The sequence below is a fragment of the Silene latifolia genome, chromosome 3 (assembly GCF_048544455.1).
Source record: "Silene latifolia isolate original U9 population chromosome 3, ASM4854445v1, whole genome shotgun sequence".
NCBI classification, from domain to species: Eukaryota; Viridiplantae; Streptophyta; class Magnoliopsida; order Caryophyllales; family Caryophyllaceae; genus Silene; species Silene latifolia.
This window is the reverse complement of record NC_133528.1, coordinates 735,886-749,902: the sequence shown is the minus strand read 5'-3', so window position 1 is coordinate 749,902 and position 14,017 is coordinate 735,886. Positions and strand designations below refer to the sequence as shown.

Genomic DNA, 14,017 nt, shown 5'->3' with positions numbered 1-14,017 from the left:
TCATACACTTCAATTTAAGCCGTTTGAGAGGTCATACCGGGTCACGTTTCATCTTCTCCCGATTTTTCTACCACGCGATTGGGGTTGCTTCCGGAGTTGCCCTATTCGATCTCAGCGCCAAATAACAAATATTAATCCACTGTTCACGAATATCCAATTCCCCGTCGAGACTGGTTTATCGCATATCGACACCCTTAAACGTCCTTTGTTTCATTTGAAAATTTGTGTGGCCGCTTTATATGATCCGAAAAGCCGCCTGTGTAATTTATGGACCTTATTGTTCCAGGATCCTGAAATTCCGAAAACCGTGTATTATAGACTTCAAATAGTCGTTTTAGAGGTCCTATCGGGTCACGTTTCATTTTATCCCGTTCTTCTACCACGCGCTTGGGGTCGCTTCAAGTGTTGCCCTATTCGATGTCAGCGTCAAATAACAAGTATTAATCCATTGTTCCGACTATCCAATTTTCGTCCGAGGTTGGCTTATCGTATACTAGCACCCTTAAACATCCTCTATTTTTTTTGAAAATTTGTGTGACCGCTTTATCTGACCCGAGGAGCCGTTTGTGTGATTTATGGACTTATTGTTCCGGGATCCTGAAATCTCGGAAACTGTGTATTATACTCTTTAATTTGAGTAGTTTGAGAGGTCGTACCGGGTCACGTTTCATTTTATTCCGTTTTTTCTACCATGCACCCGGGGCGGCTTCAGGAGTTGCCCTATTCGATGTCAACGTCAAATAACAAGTATTTATTCATTGTTCACGACTATCCGATTTTCGCCCGAGCCTGGTTTATCGTATACCGGCACCTTCAAACATATTACGTTTTATTTGAAAATTTGTGTGACCTCTTTATTTGTCCCGAGGAGCAGTCTGTGTGAATAATGGACCTTATTGTTCCGGGACCCTCGATCTGAAAACCGTGTATTATACGCTTCAGTTTGAGCCGTTTCAGAGGTCGTACCAAGTCACATTTCATTTTTTCCTATTTTTCTACCACACGCCCGGGGTTGCTTCAGGAGTTGCCCTAAATAACAAGTATTAATCCACTATTCACAACTATCCGATTTTCGCCCGAGGCTGGTTTATCGTATACCGGCAGTTGTCGTGTTGTGCTGATGAAATGAAAACGGCGTCCCACGGCCCATAGTGTGTCGTGTCGGGCTTTGGAGTTGGGGCGTACCAAAGCAATTCCCCCTCTTTTCGTATTCTCGGCGTACCAAGTGTGTCGTGCTCAGGCGGTTCATGTTGTGTAGTGCTTGGGCTAGGCAGGGTCTTATTTCTGAAACTTCAGCCCAACCACGATTCATGATGGCGTGTGATACTCTAATGGGTCGAACCAATCTCGTGTCATGCTAAAATGACATGGCAATGCTCGGCAGTGTTATTTACTTTATAATATTTTAATTTAATGATTAGTATTTAAAAAAAGAAAATTCAGCCTAGACCTAAATCAACCGATTGTCAAACTGATCCGAACCGAAAATCGAAAAAACAAAACTTAGAAAAAACGAGAATCCAAATAAATTTAATCCGGCTTCGGTCCAAACCAAATAATCTGGAATATCGACTCTCTCGGTCCAGACTTAAACTTGCTCACTCCTACTAAAATTTTAGGATTAAAAAAAAATAGTAGGGTTTATAAATATTTCCTTAAATTAGACCCAAAAGTAGTTTACTCTGTAATTTAATTCCCTCCCTCTTCCTCAGGCGAATTACCAGGAACAAGCCCCCTCAACTGTATATCATCACTTCAACTCTGTAAAAAAAGGTACGATTTGATTTAATAATTTATTCTGTAATTAAATTAGTGAAAAACCCATTAATAATCCATTGTAAAAATGATCAAATTCTGAATATTCCTTGTACAATTCCAACAATTAGATAGACTGGTTTAAAGTTAATGGTATTGTTAATTGTGGGTAATTGCACTGTTTCAATAAGATTATGATTTGGGTTATAATAAAAGTTTCAAGCTTTCGCAAATTCGTGGCGGAGTCAGAATTTGATGTGATAAGTTTCAGTTGGGGCGAATTATTAATGTAATAGAGTAAATTAGAAAAAAAATATCGAAACTTTCGGTTAAAATTCGTGGCGGAGTCAGAATTGAAGATTAATTGTGGGTATTGTTAAATTTGAATGCTATTTGGTTAATAAAGATGGTTTCTTTTATCACAAATTACAGAATAAGACGGTCTTGGACTGTGAAACCGTCTCTCACAATAATTATTGTTTGATTGGTTAGTTGTCAAAATAAATGAGTTTCATAAAAGCCTCAAAAGTTGGAATTTCAACTCAGTGTGTGTCTGAGTGTTAGTGTTTTTAAGTGAGCTAATGCCCTGGTTAGAAATTCGGGGTGGCGTAAATGGTGTGACTTTGTAAACAGCTTGTGAAGCAACTTTCATCACGGGTCATTCGGAAACTGTTTCTCTTGAAACATAGGGGAAAATGTTGTGTACCTTATCATAGAGAAGGGCCTTTAATGCACCAGGAATCTCGTGTCGTATGTGTTACTTTGTGAAGCAACTTATAGTCATAGTAGTCGGGATCATGATAGTAAATACACATTGTTATACGGTTGCAGTGGTTGATTTCAGTTTCATTGACAATATTGTCAATCCTCGCCTATTCGGTTTTTTTAGTTTGTTAAATCAATATACTTTTATCTTTTTTTCTTCGAAACTGAATTTGCTTTGCTTTTATTCTTCATATCTACCAGGCTCACAATGGGCCGTTGTCTGATGTTATCTTGTATTTTGATGTTGCCAGATGGGTTCTAGAGGTGGACGTGGAAGAGGACGATTTGGGGGAGGAGGCTTCCGATTTGCTAAGCAGGAACCTTTTGTACTTTTTCCCAGTGTAAGCTATACCAGCTAGGAACTCTTGTTTACTATCTAACTGGTTAATCGTTAGGCTAAAGCTGGTGACAGGTTGGCCTAGATCGGTTTAGGTTGAAAGCCTCCCAATCAAAACCCAAAATCTTTCTGATTGTCTTGGTTTACTTCACTTGAAATATTCGATGATTTGAAAGTCAAGTTAATGTGGTATACACTTGTTTTGTAAATGACTTAATCGAATGACATTATCGTAAATGAAATTATCAAATGACTTGGTATATGAACATTCTGAATGCCTTTCCGTTTTGGAATGTTGTAAGCCGTAAGCCCATAAGTTATGTTTCCTTGACTCGGCTACAAAGACGCAAAACAGTGTTGGAGGGTGACATGGCTATTTTGTGAAAATTTTCATATTTATTTTTCCTGGATTTAGTGTACAATATGTCATGTCAGAATGTAGAGTATAAGACATGCGAAACGTATCCAGATTGAAGTGTCAAAGTAATACGGGGTAGAAGAAGAATGCCTATTTCTCACTGCTTTTTATACCCTTATTTACGTTGTCATGCCGGAGCTCTGTGGTATTTGTTATTAATTATGTTATTTCTGAGCTGCAGGATATTGAGTTACCCGCAATTGACGAGGATAAGATTGAAAAGAACAAAGAATTGGTGAAGTTAAGGAATAACTTACAGCGGGGATTAAAGAATCTACCCTACTTTATGGAGGATACATTTGCTTACGGTAAACAATCCGCCTTACAGCATGACTTGTTGCATCTGCTCTCCTCTTGAGTCTCTTTGATCTTGTCCATATATGTCTTTATATTGGGATGTGGACAGAATCTGATCTTGATAGGATCAGAGTGGAGATTGTCTGGAGCCTTATACAGTTTGGTGTAGTCAAATCTTCAATATGTTGTATTTCGCCGTGTTCTCAACTTCTACGATGTGAGCACTACCTAGATGTATTATCGACTTTACTATCGTTTAGACAGTCTATGAATAGGTTGAAGAAAGTAGTTGGCTTTTAGGAATATATTAGATTGTCAGTGATTCTTGTATAAGTTAGTCGCACATAGTCGTACATGTGAGAGTGTGAGACCAACCTAAATTTGCATGTATTCCTCATTTATATATAGTGTTAAACGGCTGACATATGAGACTGTGAGTTAGTTTAAGCGGTAAAGTCATTGAGGGGTGATACTAATGACTTAGGTTCAGTTCACACTGGCAATTCGTTTTCTTGGCCCCTTTCATACTGAAAAAAATTGATCTCTTATAAATTCGTGTAGATTTTTGACGTTTCACTTTGCCAACAGTCACTTTTCATAAATTTTGTTCCATGGCTCACTTTTGATACTAGTAGGATTTTATTTGTGATAATACTACATTTGTAACTCATTATGCGTGGTGTATTATGGATTTTACGCTTTAGTCCTGATTATTCTTGAGTTTTATTGGTTGTTATCTCAGAAGAAGAAGAAACTGTTGATATTGAGAGGTATTCTGACACGAAAAAGAGAGGTAGAACAGACCAAATATCTCTTGAAAACTCTGGCTTTTTGACACTCCTACCTGGATATTTTCCCCTGGAGCTTGTTAAAGGTTAGCTGAAATTTCGAGAATTTTGGTTGAAAGTAAAACCGACATGAGAAAGGAATTGACCTCTAATTCCCCTCATTCCATATGACTAATGTTCATTCTGAAGGTTATATGATTTACTTGCTAGGCACAAAGCGCAGGACTGGGAGGAAAGTGATATGGACTCAAAAACGAGGTACTAAAATAGGAATAGTGCATAATTCTGTTGGATGATATTTTACTCATTCCCATTCTTTTGACCAGTTATCGATACTCCCTCCATTTTCTTCATTTCTGCATCTAACCCCATTCCCATTTTTTTTTTGTGTGTGTGTGTGTGTGTGAGGAAGTATGGAGGTAGTAGTTATGAAGTGATTATGCTATGAAAGAGTTTGATCTACAAAAATACTTGTGTAAGACGGTTTTACACGAATTATAGAGTTGTTTTTAGATTCATTTTACAATTATACTGGTGTAAAACCGTCTTACACAAGACTTACTCTTTAATCTATATATAGAGTTTTGTTGTGTAGGTGTAATTAATGCACTCATTGTATTAAATGCGCCTGAAATGTTAATTTGTATTTGTACTATTGTCTACATACGTAAATCCGACATAACATGAATTTGGCAACCCTTGTTTGGCGCACATGACGTGGTCTTATGTTAACTTTATTTGGGGTTGTCTCTGATTCCCATGAGCCTAAGACTCATTACTCTTTGGTTCTTGATTATTAGAATAAAGCAAAATGCCTCACTATGCTTACTGCACATCTTTCAACTATGAGTAGTCGTGACTAGATGCAATTCTCGGTACAAATGGGGCTTTTGAATGAGCATCTCTGTATAACTAACACACAGGGGGACAAGGCCCAGAGACATCCAACCCCTCTTACCCTTCCATTTGCGGGAGTTCTTGAGACACTAGTTACTAGGTAATATTGCTCTGGGTGCGAGATGGGCGTGGTTTCATATGTCTTTAAATTTCATCAATTCACCTCGACTCAATTTCGTATGTAATATGTGTTGGGCTGATTCGGATTTACCTTGAGACTTGTCCGTCAGTCATCTTGATCAGTGGTGCACTCCTTTCTAACTTCTGATTTTGCATCTCAGATAAGAAGCTGGATCATCTGGAATTGCTCGAGGGCAAATTTAAAGTAAGCTTTTTTTCTAATTATCGTCAAGGTGTCTGTCACTATAATTTTCCTACGCAACACAAACTCTACAGTGAATGCATTATTTTATAATGGTGCAAATAGCCATTGGATTGATTTTATTCTTTGTCAATGTTTACCATTCCTTTCCCTTGTTTTTTTTTTTTTTTCATTTTTTATTAATATACTATGAACTCTCTTTTTGTCATTGACAACCATGCCTTGATTTTTCCCAAATTCTTAGGATGAGGACGGCAAGAAAAAAAACGAGGGAGAAGAGGAAGAGGAAGAGGAAGTGGAGGAGGAAGAGGAGTTAGAAGATTCTGATAATGATTACATGGAGGTTATTTATCTCCTAAACCCTTCTTGGTTAACATCTTTTTAAGGCTTCCAAACATATTGCTGAGTTTCGACGGTGTCTCTTGCAGAACGAAGTCTTTGATGACGATGATGATGACTACAATCAGGCCGAAGATGATGATGGTAATGGTATGAAATTCTTGCACAAAGTCTTAACAACTTGCGTGGTTGGGAATTGAACTTTTCCATTACATTACAAAAAGTTGACGTCGTCTGGTTGATAATTAGTGTGAATAGTTAAAAACTTCCTATGCATTGTTGTCAGAATCGCGATTCGATCCAACGATTCTACGATCCAAAAATGCTTGACCGATCCTGGATCCTACGATTCTGTCATAGTTGTAGAATCTTACGATCCTATTAATTTGAAAATTTCTAGAGATGAGATCATAATACGATTTTACGATCCTACGATCCGATTCCATAATAAAAAAATTAATATATATTTTTATATAATGACACCGTAAAACCCAAATTTCGTGTAAGTTGTTCATACAATGATACTAAAATCATTAATTACCAATATTTTATGAATAAATAATAATAAATAAGTGTTTTGATTTTCAATTATATGTTTTTACCAAATAAAAAATTATATTTAGTGAGTTTGTAGAATCTTGCGATTCTACGATCCGATTCTACCGATTCGATCCTACCCTTCCCATCGATCTAAAGTAGAATCCCGATCCTGATAACATTGTTCCTATGCATTGTTATTCCATGCGAATGTACTGCACTACTGCCTACGTCAAACAAACGACGACAAATATAGCCTTTAAATTCAAACTATTTTATAACTCTGCATGTGTTAATTTGTGTTTTTTCGTGTTTTACAGATGACTTTATCTTATGAAGCTGGCTCTTGTTCGTCTCAGTTTCGACTACATCAATTAGACAGGTTCAACTTCCAGCTTTCAGATACTCGGTTTTTAGTGAACAGTGGCTTGATTATTAGTTAATTATTATTTTTCACAAGTTTTAGTGTCTACGACAAAGTAACTTAGCATGATTTAGGCTAATCAGTTCTCGATTACATTAGAGAAGCTTCAGTCGGACTTGGAATGCGTCAATTAAGAAATGACATTTTTTTATCTGTGCATACATTAAAGATCGCAATAATTGAAACATATATGAGACGAACTAGTTAGCTGTATTTAATCGAGGACCATACAAGTATTTGTGTTGATTGTGTTTGTGAGACTGTCATACAAATTCACTAGCAAAACATCCGTCTCAATGAATCTATCGTAATTGAGTATGATTTTGATTTAGCCATTGCAAATTGACATCTTTTTAGAACTATTTTCGGTTTTGAGTGAACCCCGTTCGGCCATATCTACCGCTTTTGAGTGAACCCCGTTCGGCCAGGCCCCTAGTGCCAATCCAGGGCCTGCGTAAACCCGGCCTAGCCCGCCCCTGGCACGGCGTGTCCATGGTCACCTCTAATTGTAGGTATCTTGGCCTAGTGTATATGATTTCTCCTCGAGTTTCCTCCTATAGCGGCATGCTAGGTAGCACGGACACTCCTCCTAATCGGCCTTCCCGTGTCGGACACGACACTCGTCGGACACACGTCAAAACGTGTCGGACACTTGTAAAGCCGTGTCTAACTTTCATCTTTTGTTTGGGCACGTGTCCGACACGTGTCCATGGTATTTTGAACCGTGTCCATGGTATTTGGACACAGCTTCAAACGGAATCAAGTTGAATTTAAGGTAAATGGCGTGAATTGTTATATGGTTGAATTTGGTGGGAAATAAGTTGAATTGAGGGCAAATGATGTTCTTTAGACTAGTAATGAGATGTCGAAATAGATTGATTATAAGTTGATTTTTGGTTTTGGAAATGAGAATGAGTTATAATTAACGTCAAGTTTTACCTTCACTTATTTAAATTTAATATTCAATACTTTTTCAAAAATAAAATCACACATAAATAACTATAAAATATATATTTTATTAAATTTAAATGACGTGTCCCGTGTCCTAAATTCCATGGGATGCCGTGTCGCGTGTCCGTGTCGTGTCCGTGTCCGTTTTCGTTTTGGTGCTACCTAGGCGGCATGAGAAGTTGGGATGTTGATGGAGTCTCCAACAAGCAAAAGTAGTAGAAGATGAAATGCAAAAATTGAATGAAGTTAATCCATCTCTAAATTAAGAACATTAAAATTGATATAAATATTTCCGCAATATTTTTACAATATTGTTGTTTCTCTGTACAAATTGTCGCTATTATATATGCTGAATTCGACTAGCCAACTCAAATTGCTTTTAGACAAAGGCTTTATTATTCATGCCATGATGCTGCCATTAACAATCGAAAGGGCTTCAAGAGCAAACAAAGCTACAATTTAATCGCAGTAGTAGTACTGTCACGTAGCGTAGTGGTGCGTAATGGCCATAGAAATACAGCAAGGCCTCGAAACAATGTAGGCAGAAAATGAGAAAATATTACAAGAGTTTTTACAAGAAGTTTGTGAAAATGAAGCTAATTACAATGAAAGGAAAGCATAGCATCAAATCCTAGAAGGGATCATTGGCATGGAGTTTTGAAGGTATGCACTGGCTGCTGCGACTCCACTTCCCAGCTTAACGGGGTATCCGACGTCCTTCAGTATCATTTCCACACCAGCCAAACAACCCAGCAATTGCAACTACAGTTAACCACATCAATACATGTTTGTCAGATAACTAACCAGTCTTATGCTATGTTACTCTAACCCTGTTAGTGCATGATCATTTTTTATGAGCTTAAAATTAAGCATCCGAGGGTTATAGTATACTTAAGTAGTCGGGTATGACATTGGTCATCAGACTCATCACACAATTTCGTGCAAGGGTCGATTCAGATAGACCACTTTAGGTCGTGTTTATTATGACTTTAGTCCTTTGTTATATAACTAAACTTGAGTAGTTTCATATTAGTCGTCTTGAATTCAATCTGTCAAGTCATTTTGGGTTGGCCAATATTGTCTAGTAAAATTTGGTCACCACGGATTGATTTTATTCGGTTCTAGGGTCATTCTATTTGGTTTTATTCGGGTCTCAACACTCTCAAGATATGTCAAATTGTTTGACTAGGTCTAGGTCAACAAGAATACTCGAGACAATAATAATATGAAGTATCAATACAACGCAAGTCTTATAATCTTATGTTATAATGCAGTAAGCATAGATTTTGTGTACCTCATTCAAGTTACCAAGGTGCCCTATTCTGAAAACCTTGCCAGCGACTTTGTTGAGACCGAGACCTAAACTCAAATTGTATCTCTTCCACGCCCTCTTAACTATATCCGAGCTTTCTATGTATGGTGGTACGATGACCGCTGTAACTGTATCACTGAACCATTCTTCCTTTTGTGCACAGTTCTTCAATCCCCAAGCCTCTACTGCAAGTCTGTATTACCAAGATCATAAGCATGAGCAAGTTTTGAGTAAAACCATCTCACAAAATCTTGCATTGCGAAGTAATTAGGTTTATAAGGTTTTGGGTGAAAACCACGTTCAAGAATCTGAACCATTACCACATAAGAAGGCTAAAGGCCAATCAACTGCCAAAATCGTCTGTCTCACGCCATGTATCGTGTTACAAAGATGTGGTTAGGTTTGTAAGTTTTAGGTTTTAGGTTTTACCCCTAATATCTGAGTCAGGCGTTACCACCCACAGATAACTTTACCATCAAAACTAGTTGACGTTTGAAAAGAATAGATAAAGACTTGCCTGGTTGCCTTAGCTAGGCGGCCATGGCGGGCAATAACGTTGTCAAGGCCTTCCTCAAAAATAAGATCCAAAGCAGCTCTAAGGCCATAGAGTAGTTGAATGGAAGGAGTATAAGGCCAGTAAGTTCCCATTTTGTAGAACTTCAAGTAATCATTCCAGTCAAAGAAAACTCTGACGGATTTCGCAGTCTTGGTTGCCTCAAGCGCCTTAGGGCTTGCACAAATAATACCCATCCCAGTTGGAAGAGAGAGAGCTTTCTGAGACCCTGTCAATGCAACATCCACTCCCCACTCGTCCATCCTGAAATCTAGGGCACAGATTGATGAAACTCCATCGACTAGGAGGAGTGCCGGGTGATTGTAGTGATCTGAGATGAAAACAGATCTCCATCAGAAACATTGTAAATCAAGCAACTTTCTCATTTGTGTATACCAATGTTTCCCAGTGATCCTCGGAGAAAGATTAAAGATCACTTTGCTGTAGTAAGCTGTAAGCATGATTCTAATTTCAAGTTCCACAGGATATATCAGAACTTGGAACTCAAAAGAACTTTCTAGTTCACTTGGAGATTATATGGTGCAAACAATCCATGTCGGGTTAAGTTCTTTTAGGCACCGCGATTTTGAATCATCTTCATGGTCAATCATTAAAAGCTGGTTCAATTCAAATTAGTCCTTTTGAGTCGGGTCAATTCAAGTTTAGGTCTACTTTGGGGAGTTTTTGTCTGGTCCGTCTGGATCGTTTTGGCCGTGTAATTTTGAGTCGGCTAGTTTTTTCAGGTCAAAACGTCCCGAACGGACTAGACAAAACCAATTCTGATCAGGTTTTATGCATCATCACCCTAGGAACATACTATTGGAGGATTGATATTGATAGACTGTTGCTGAATGCCATTTAGTAAGAGTGAATCAAAGAAATGAAGAATAATATCGTCTTTAGAGCCTTTAATGAGAGAAAAATTACCCAAAATCCTGCGAACAGTGGCTAAATTGTTAGTAACACCAGTTGCAGTCTCATTGTGAACAATGCAGATAGCCTTGATAGAATGTGCAGTATCAGCTGCCAGTTTTGAGGCCATCACTTCGAGGTTAGCACCTTGTCCCCAATCACTCTCTACAACATCGACATTGAAGCCTAGGCGTTGCTGCTGATCAATCCACAGCAAACTGAATTGTCCGATCAGAAAGGAGATGATTCGATCTCCAGGTGATAAAGTGTTAGTCAAGGCACTTTCCCATGCACCAGTACCTGGAGAATTCCATGTCAACATTGTTTGATTAATCCATTTCATTTTGGTGGCCTGTGTTTTCGAGATAGTTTCACTTTAGTAACCGGAGATTTCACTAGCCCCAGATTAGTAATCCGAGTCACCTGACAATTAATTCAACTAAAATACCTCAAATCTTAGGATCAATGGAGTTAACTCAACACTTCCAAGTTTCCATCGATTCCACCGTGCAAGCATCAAATTTACAAACAGTAACGAACATCAAGTCATTCCTATCCTACAACAAGTTTTGACTGTCCTATGGCAAGTTATAATAAACTGACATGATGAATATTAAGGTTTCGGGTTTTAAAATGTCGAATCCAAAACATACCCCCCAAAACTAGTCACTTCTTATTGCAATTTGCTGCAGAAGAGTCTTTTTGCAAGTGTAAGCTACAAGAAATGCTTCTTAGTTAGAGGTTTACCAGTTGTGGGGATGATAAAAGGGGTTCCAGCGGTACTCTTGAAGATCTTTTTGACATCTTCAAGTAGAGTTTTGGTAAGTGCAGGAATAGCAGGAGACCGATAATCTTCATTGTTTCGATTCATGGCTCGGATAACAGGTTCCGGGATATTAACAGGTCCTGGAACAAACAGATGATTCCTTCCTGGTCCATAAACATAGTCCATCTTTCCTCCTCCTTATAGAACCTTATATGCTAAGCTTAGACCTTACAGCAGCAGCTCCTCAACTGCAAAACAGACATAACCATATTACATAATCTGGCATTTGATAGGTACAACTAGAAAAGAAACAACTATAAAAAATTATTTATTATCAAAGTTGCGTGTTAACCATGACTTGAAAAATAAAAATGGTCTAAAGGTCACACAGAGTTAAAACTCAGATGTCATGGTGTTCAATTGTTTTCGAAATAGAGCACACATTATGAACGGAATATTTCCTATACAAGGCAGGATAAGTCTCAACTCCCTACCTGGAGCTGAAACTAAAACGAATTCTAGTTTGCAAACATCACTTCAACTATCAACTACGAGTATACACATATCAGCTATCTTAACTCGTAAGACCTTACCCTCAAATCATATTTCATGTTACTCCCTAGTAGACTAGGTAGTAGGTACATAATAGTATGCAAAGAAAATATTGTAAAACAAGTAATATATGTTCGTTCTAGGAAGATGATTACCGGAGTAGAAAAGTTGCAGATTCCGAAGGCTGATTTGAAGCCGGCTCAAGATAGAAATGTTGTATAGGAGATCTTCACAATTAACTTTTGGGAAGAAAAAAGGAATTAAAAAAACCCCGAATTTCAGTTAATAACATTAGCTTTTCTTATATACAAGAACAATAGGTCTTGGTATAGACGGGTGGGGCGAACAGACGGGTAAAGACCTCTAATAAAATGGGCAGGGGGGACAAGGTGGGGCACCCCCATGTGCTTTCCACTTTATGACAAATGGGTATTTTGTGAGGCAAAATGGTATTCGTCTATACGTATAGACGGATAGTGTCCGTCTATAATGAGAATTTGTGATACAAGAAAGCAGGAGTTAAAAGGAGGGAGGACCCACCTGTGATTCTACGTGGCAGATAAGCATACTAACTCCTCAGCCTTCTGCGGCCAAGAATTGCAGCATGAGCTCCAATTGAATTGGAGATCAAACAAAATCAATAAAGTAAAGACATGTCTGCATTAGAATATAAAATATATCTAAAAAATAAAAGGAATCAACACCCATGTTGGTAAAAGTCTACCCGAGTCGCTAGTTTAGCCGGTAAAATCATGGGTGGTGTTACTCATTAGTTTGAATCCCGTCACCATTATTACCTTGAGGCTCCCTTTACAATTAAAAATAAAAATAAAAAACATAGTCTCTATGTAAATCTTTTGTTCAAGGTTAATTTGATTATGCATGAGAATATGTGGATACTTTATGTAAGCAAAAGATTACAATTTACAAGTATAATTATGTGCTAATATTGTTTACACCTCCATGGCAAAAAAAAATCAGAAAAATAAGAGATAAAATAAAAGGAAAAGGAAAAAATATTAGAAAAAAGAAACCTTAATTTAAAATAAACGGTTTCTCATTAAACTTATTGGGAGACCATTTACAAATTAATGTAAAAATGGTATCAAAAGCACTAAAATAGGCCCATATAATATAAATATAAAAGGGCATTACTAGCAAAAATAGTCACTTTCCACAATAAAATGGGTACGATTATTATAAAAACATGTGCAGAATGAAAGAGTCAATTTGAGGTAGATTTGATGATATAAGGGTTACGAACAACACATAAAGGGGTACGGAAAAAGTGCTCGTAATAATTTAATAAGAGACCGTATCTCACAAGTTTTGTGTATTTTTATGGGGTTGAGAAAGCCAAGTGAAAGATAATAAGATAATGAGGTATCATGTATCAACCACAATCTTCTGTGGAAACCCACGTCCACAATTTTGTTTTGGCTCGTTTTGTTTTTGTAACAACTAAACTTCCCCATATTTGTTCCATCCTCCCTATTCATGTTTTTGTACCTATTAGGGAAGGGGAAAGCAACAAGTCTGGGACGTGTACCAACCTGGAACATACCTACATAACTCGTCGTTTTAGTATCATCAAAAATGTTAGCTAGCTCATGATAGCACTTGAATACCTGACCATGGCTCAAAACTCGTCTATCTCAATGCTCCGATGAGGCGATGACACCTCCCTAGTACCAATATGAAACCATACAACAAGCTTTGCCAGGGGTTAGAAGACAGGACTATAGGAAAGCAAGATAAGCAAAAAAGTATGTGTGAAGAGGATAAACAAGAAGCTTCAATCAAAAGAGCTACGTAATGACCACTGACCAGCCCAGAAACAAGCACTTCTAAGTTATAAGCGAAACTTTAGCATCTTTCAAGGCAGGAACACCGATCTAAAGCAGAATGACAACCACTTTTTCAAATTACAGCCCGAGCCTCAGGCTGCTGAAAATCATTCCCAACTAAATTTATCAATTATAATTACCAATTAAATCAGGGGAAGGATTTTTTTGTTGTCGAATTCAGTTTTGATTAAAGAAAAGAAAGCAAACGCAGTGAACTGTGTACGACACCATCTCACATGTGAGAC

At 37.7% G+C, this 14,017-nt stretch overlaps 2 protein-coding genes across 3 annotated transcripts; one reads left to right on the top strand and one right to left on the bottom strand.

Annotated features, from left to right (window-relative positions):
- The first annotated feature begins 1,617 nt into the window (after positions 1-1,617).
- LOC141646609 (uncharacterized) lies at positions 1,618-7,132 on the top strand. Of its 2 annotated transcripts, none has more exons than XM_074454485.1 (9): positions 1,618-1,773; positions 2,772-2,861; positions 3,457-3,583; positions 4,315-4,446; positions 4,571-4,618; positions 5,539-5,582; positions 5,824-5,922; positions 6,008-6,068; positions 6,776-7,132. In XM_074454485.1, the coding sequence occupies exons 2-9, from the start codon at positions 2,772-2,774 to the stop codon at positions 6,790-6,792; spliced, it is 618 nt and encodes a 205-aa protein (XP_074310586.1). In that variant the 5' UTR covers positions 1,618-1,773; the 3' UTR covers positions 6,793-7,132. The 2 variants fall into 2 exon arrangements, with proteins under 2 accessions (XP_074310586.1, XP_074310587.1); XM_074454486.1 differs by having other exon boundaries at positions 1,620-1,773; positions 6,008-6,062.
- Positions 7,133-8,207: 1,075 nt separating this feature from the next.
- Positions 8,208-13,162, bottom strand: LOC141646621 (serine--glyoxylate aminotransferase). Its single transcript, XM_074454501.1, has 7 exons — positions 12,466-13,162; positions 12,081-12,164; positions 11,355-11,621; positions 10,623-10,907; positions 9,660-10,026; positions 9,125-9,335; positions 8,208-8,592 (listed from the first exon to the last, which is right to left on the bottom strand). Exons 3-7 carry the CDS (start codon positions 11,557-11,559, stop codon positions 8,455-8,457), a joined length of 1,206 nt encoding a protein of 401 aa, XP_074310602.1. The 5' UTR covers positions 11,560-11,621; positions 12,081-12,164; positions 12,466-13,162; the 3' UTR covers positions 8,208-8,454.
- Between the last annotated feature and the right edge of the window lie 855 nt (positions 13,163-14,017).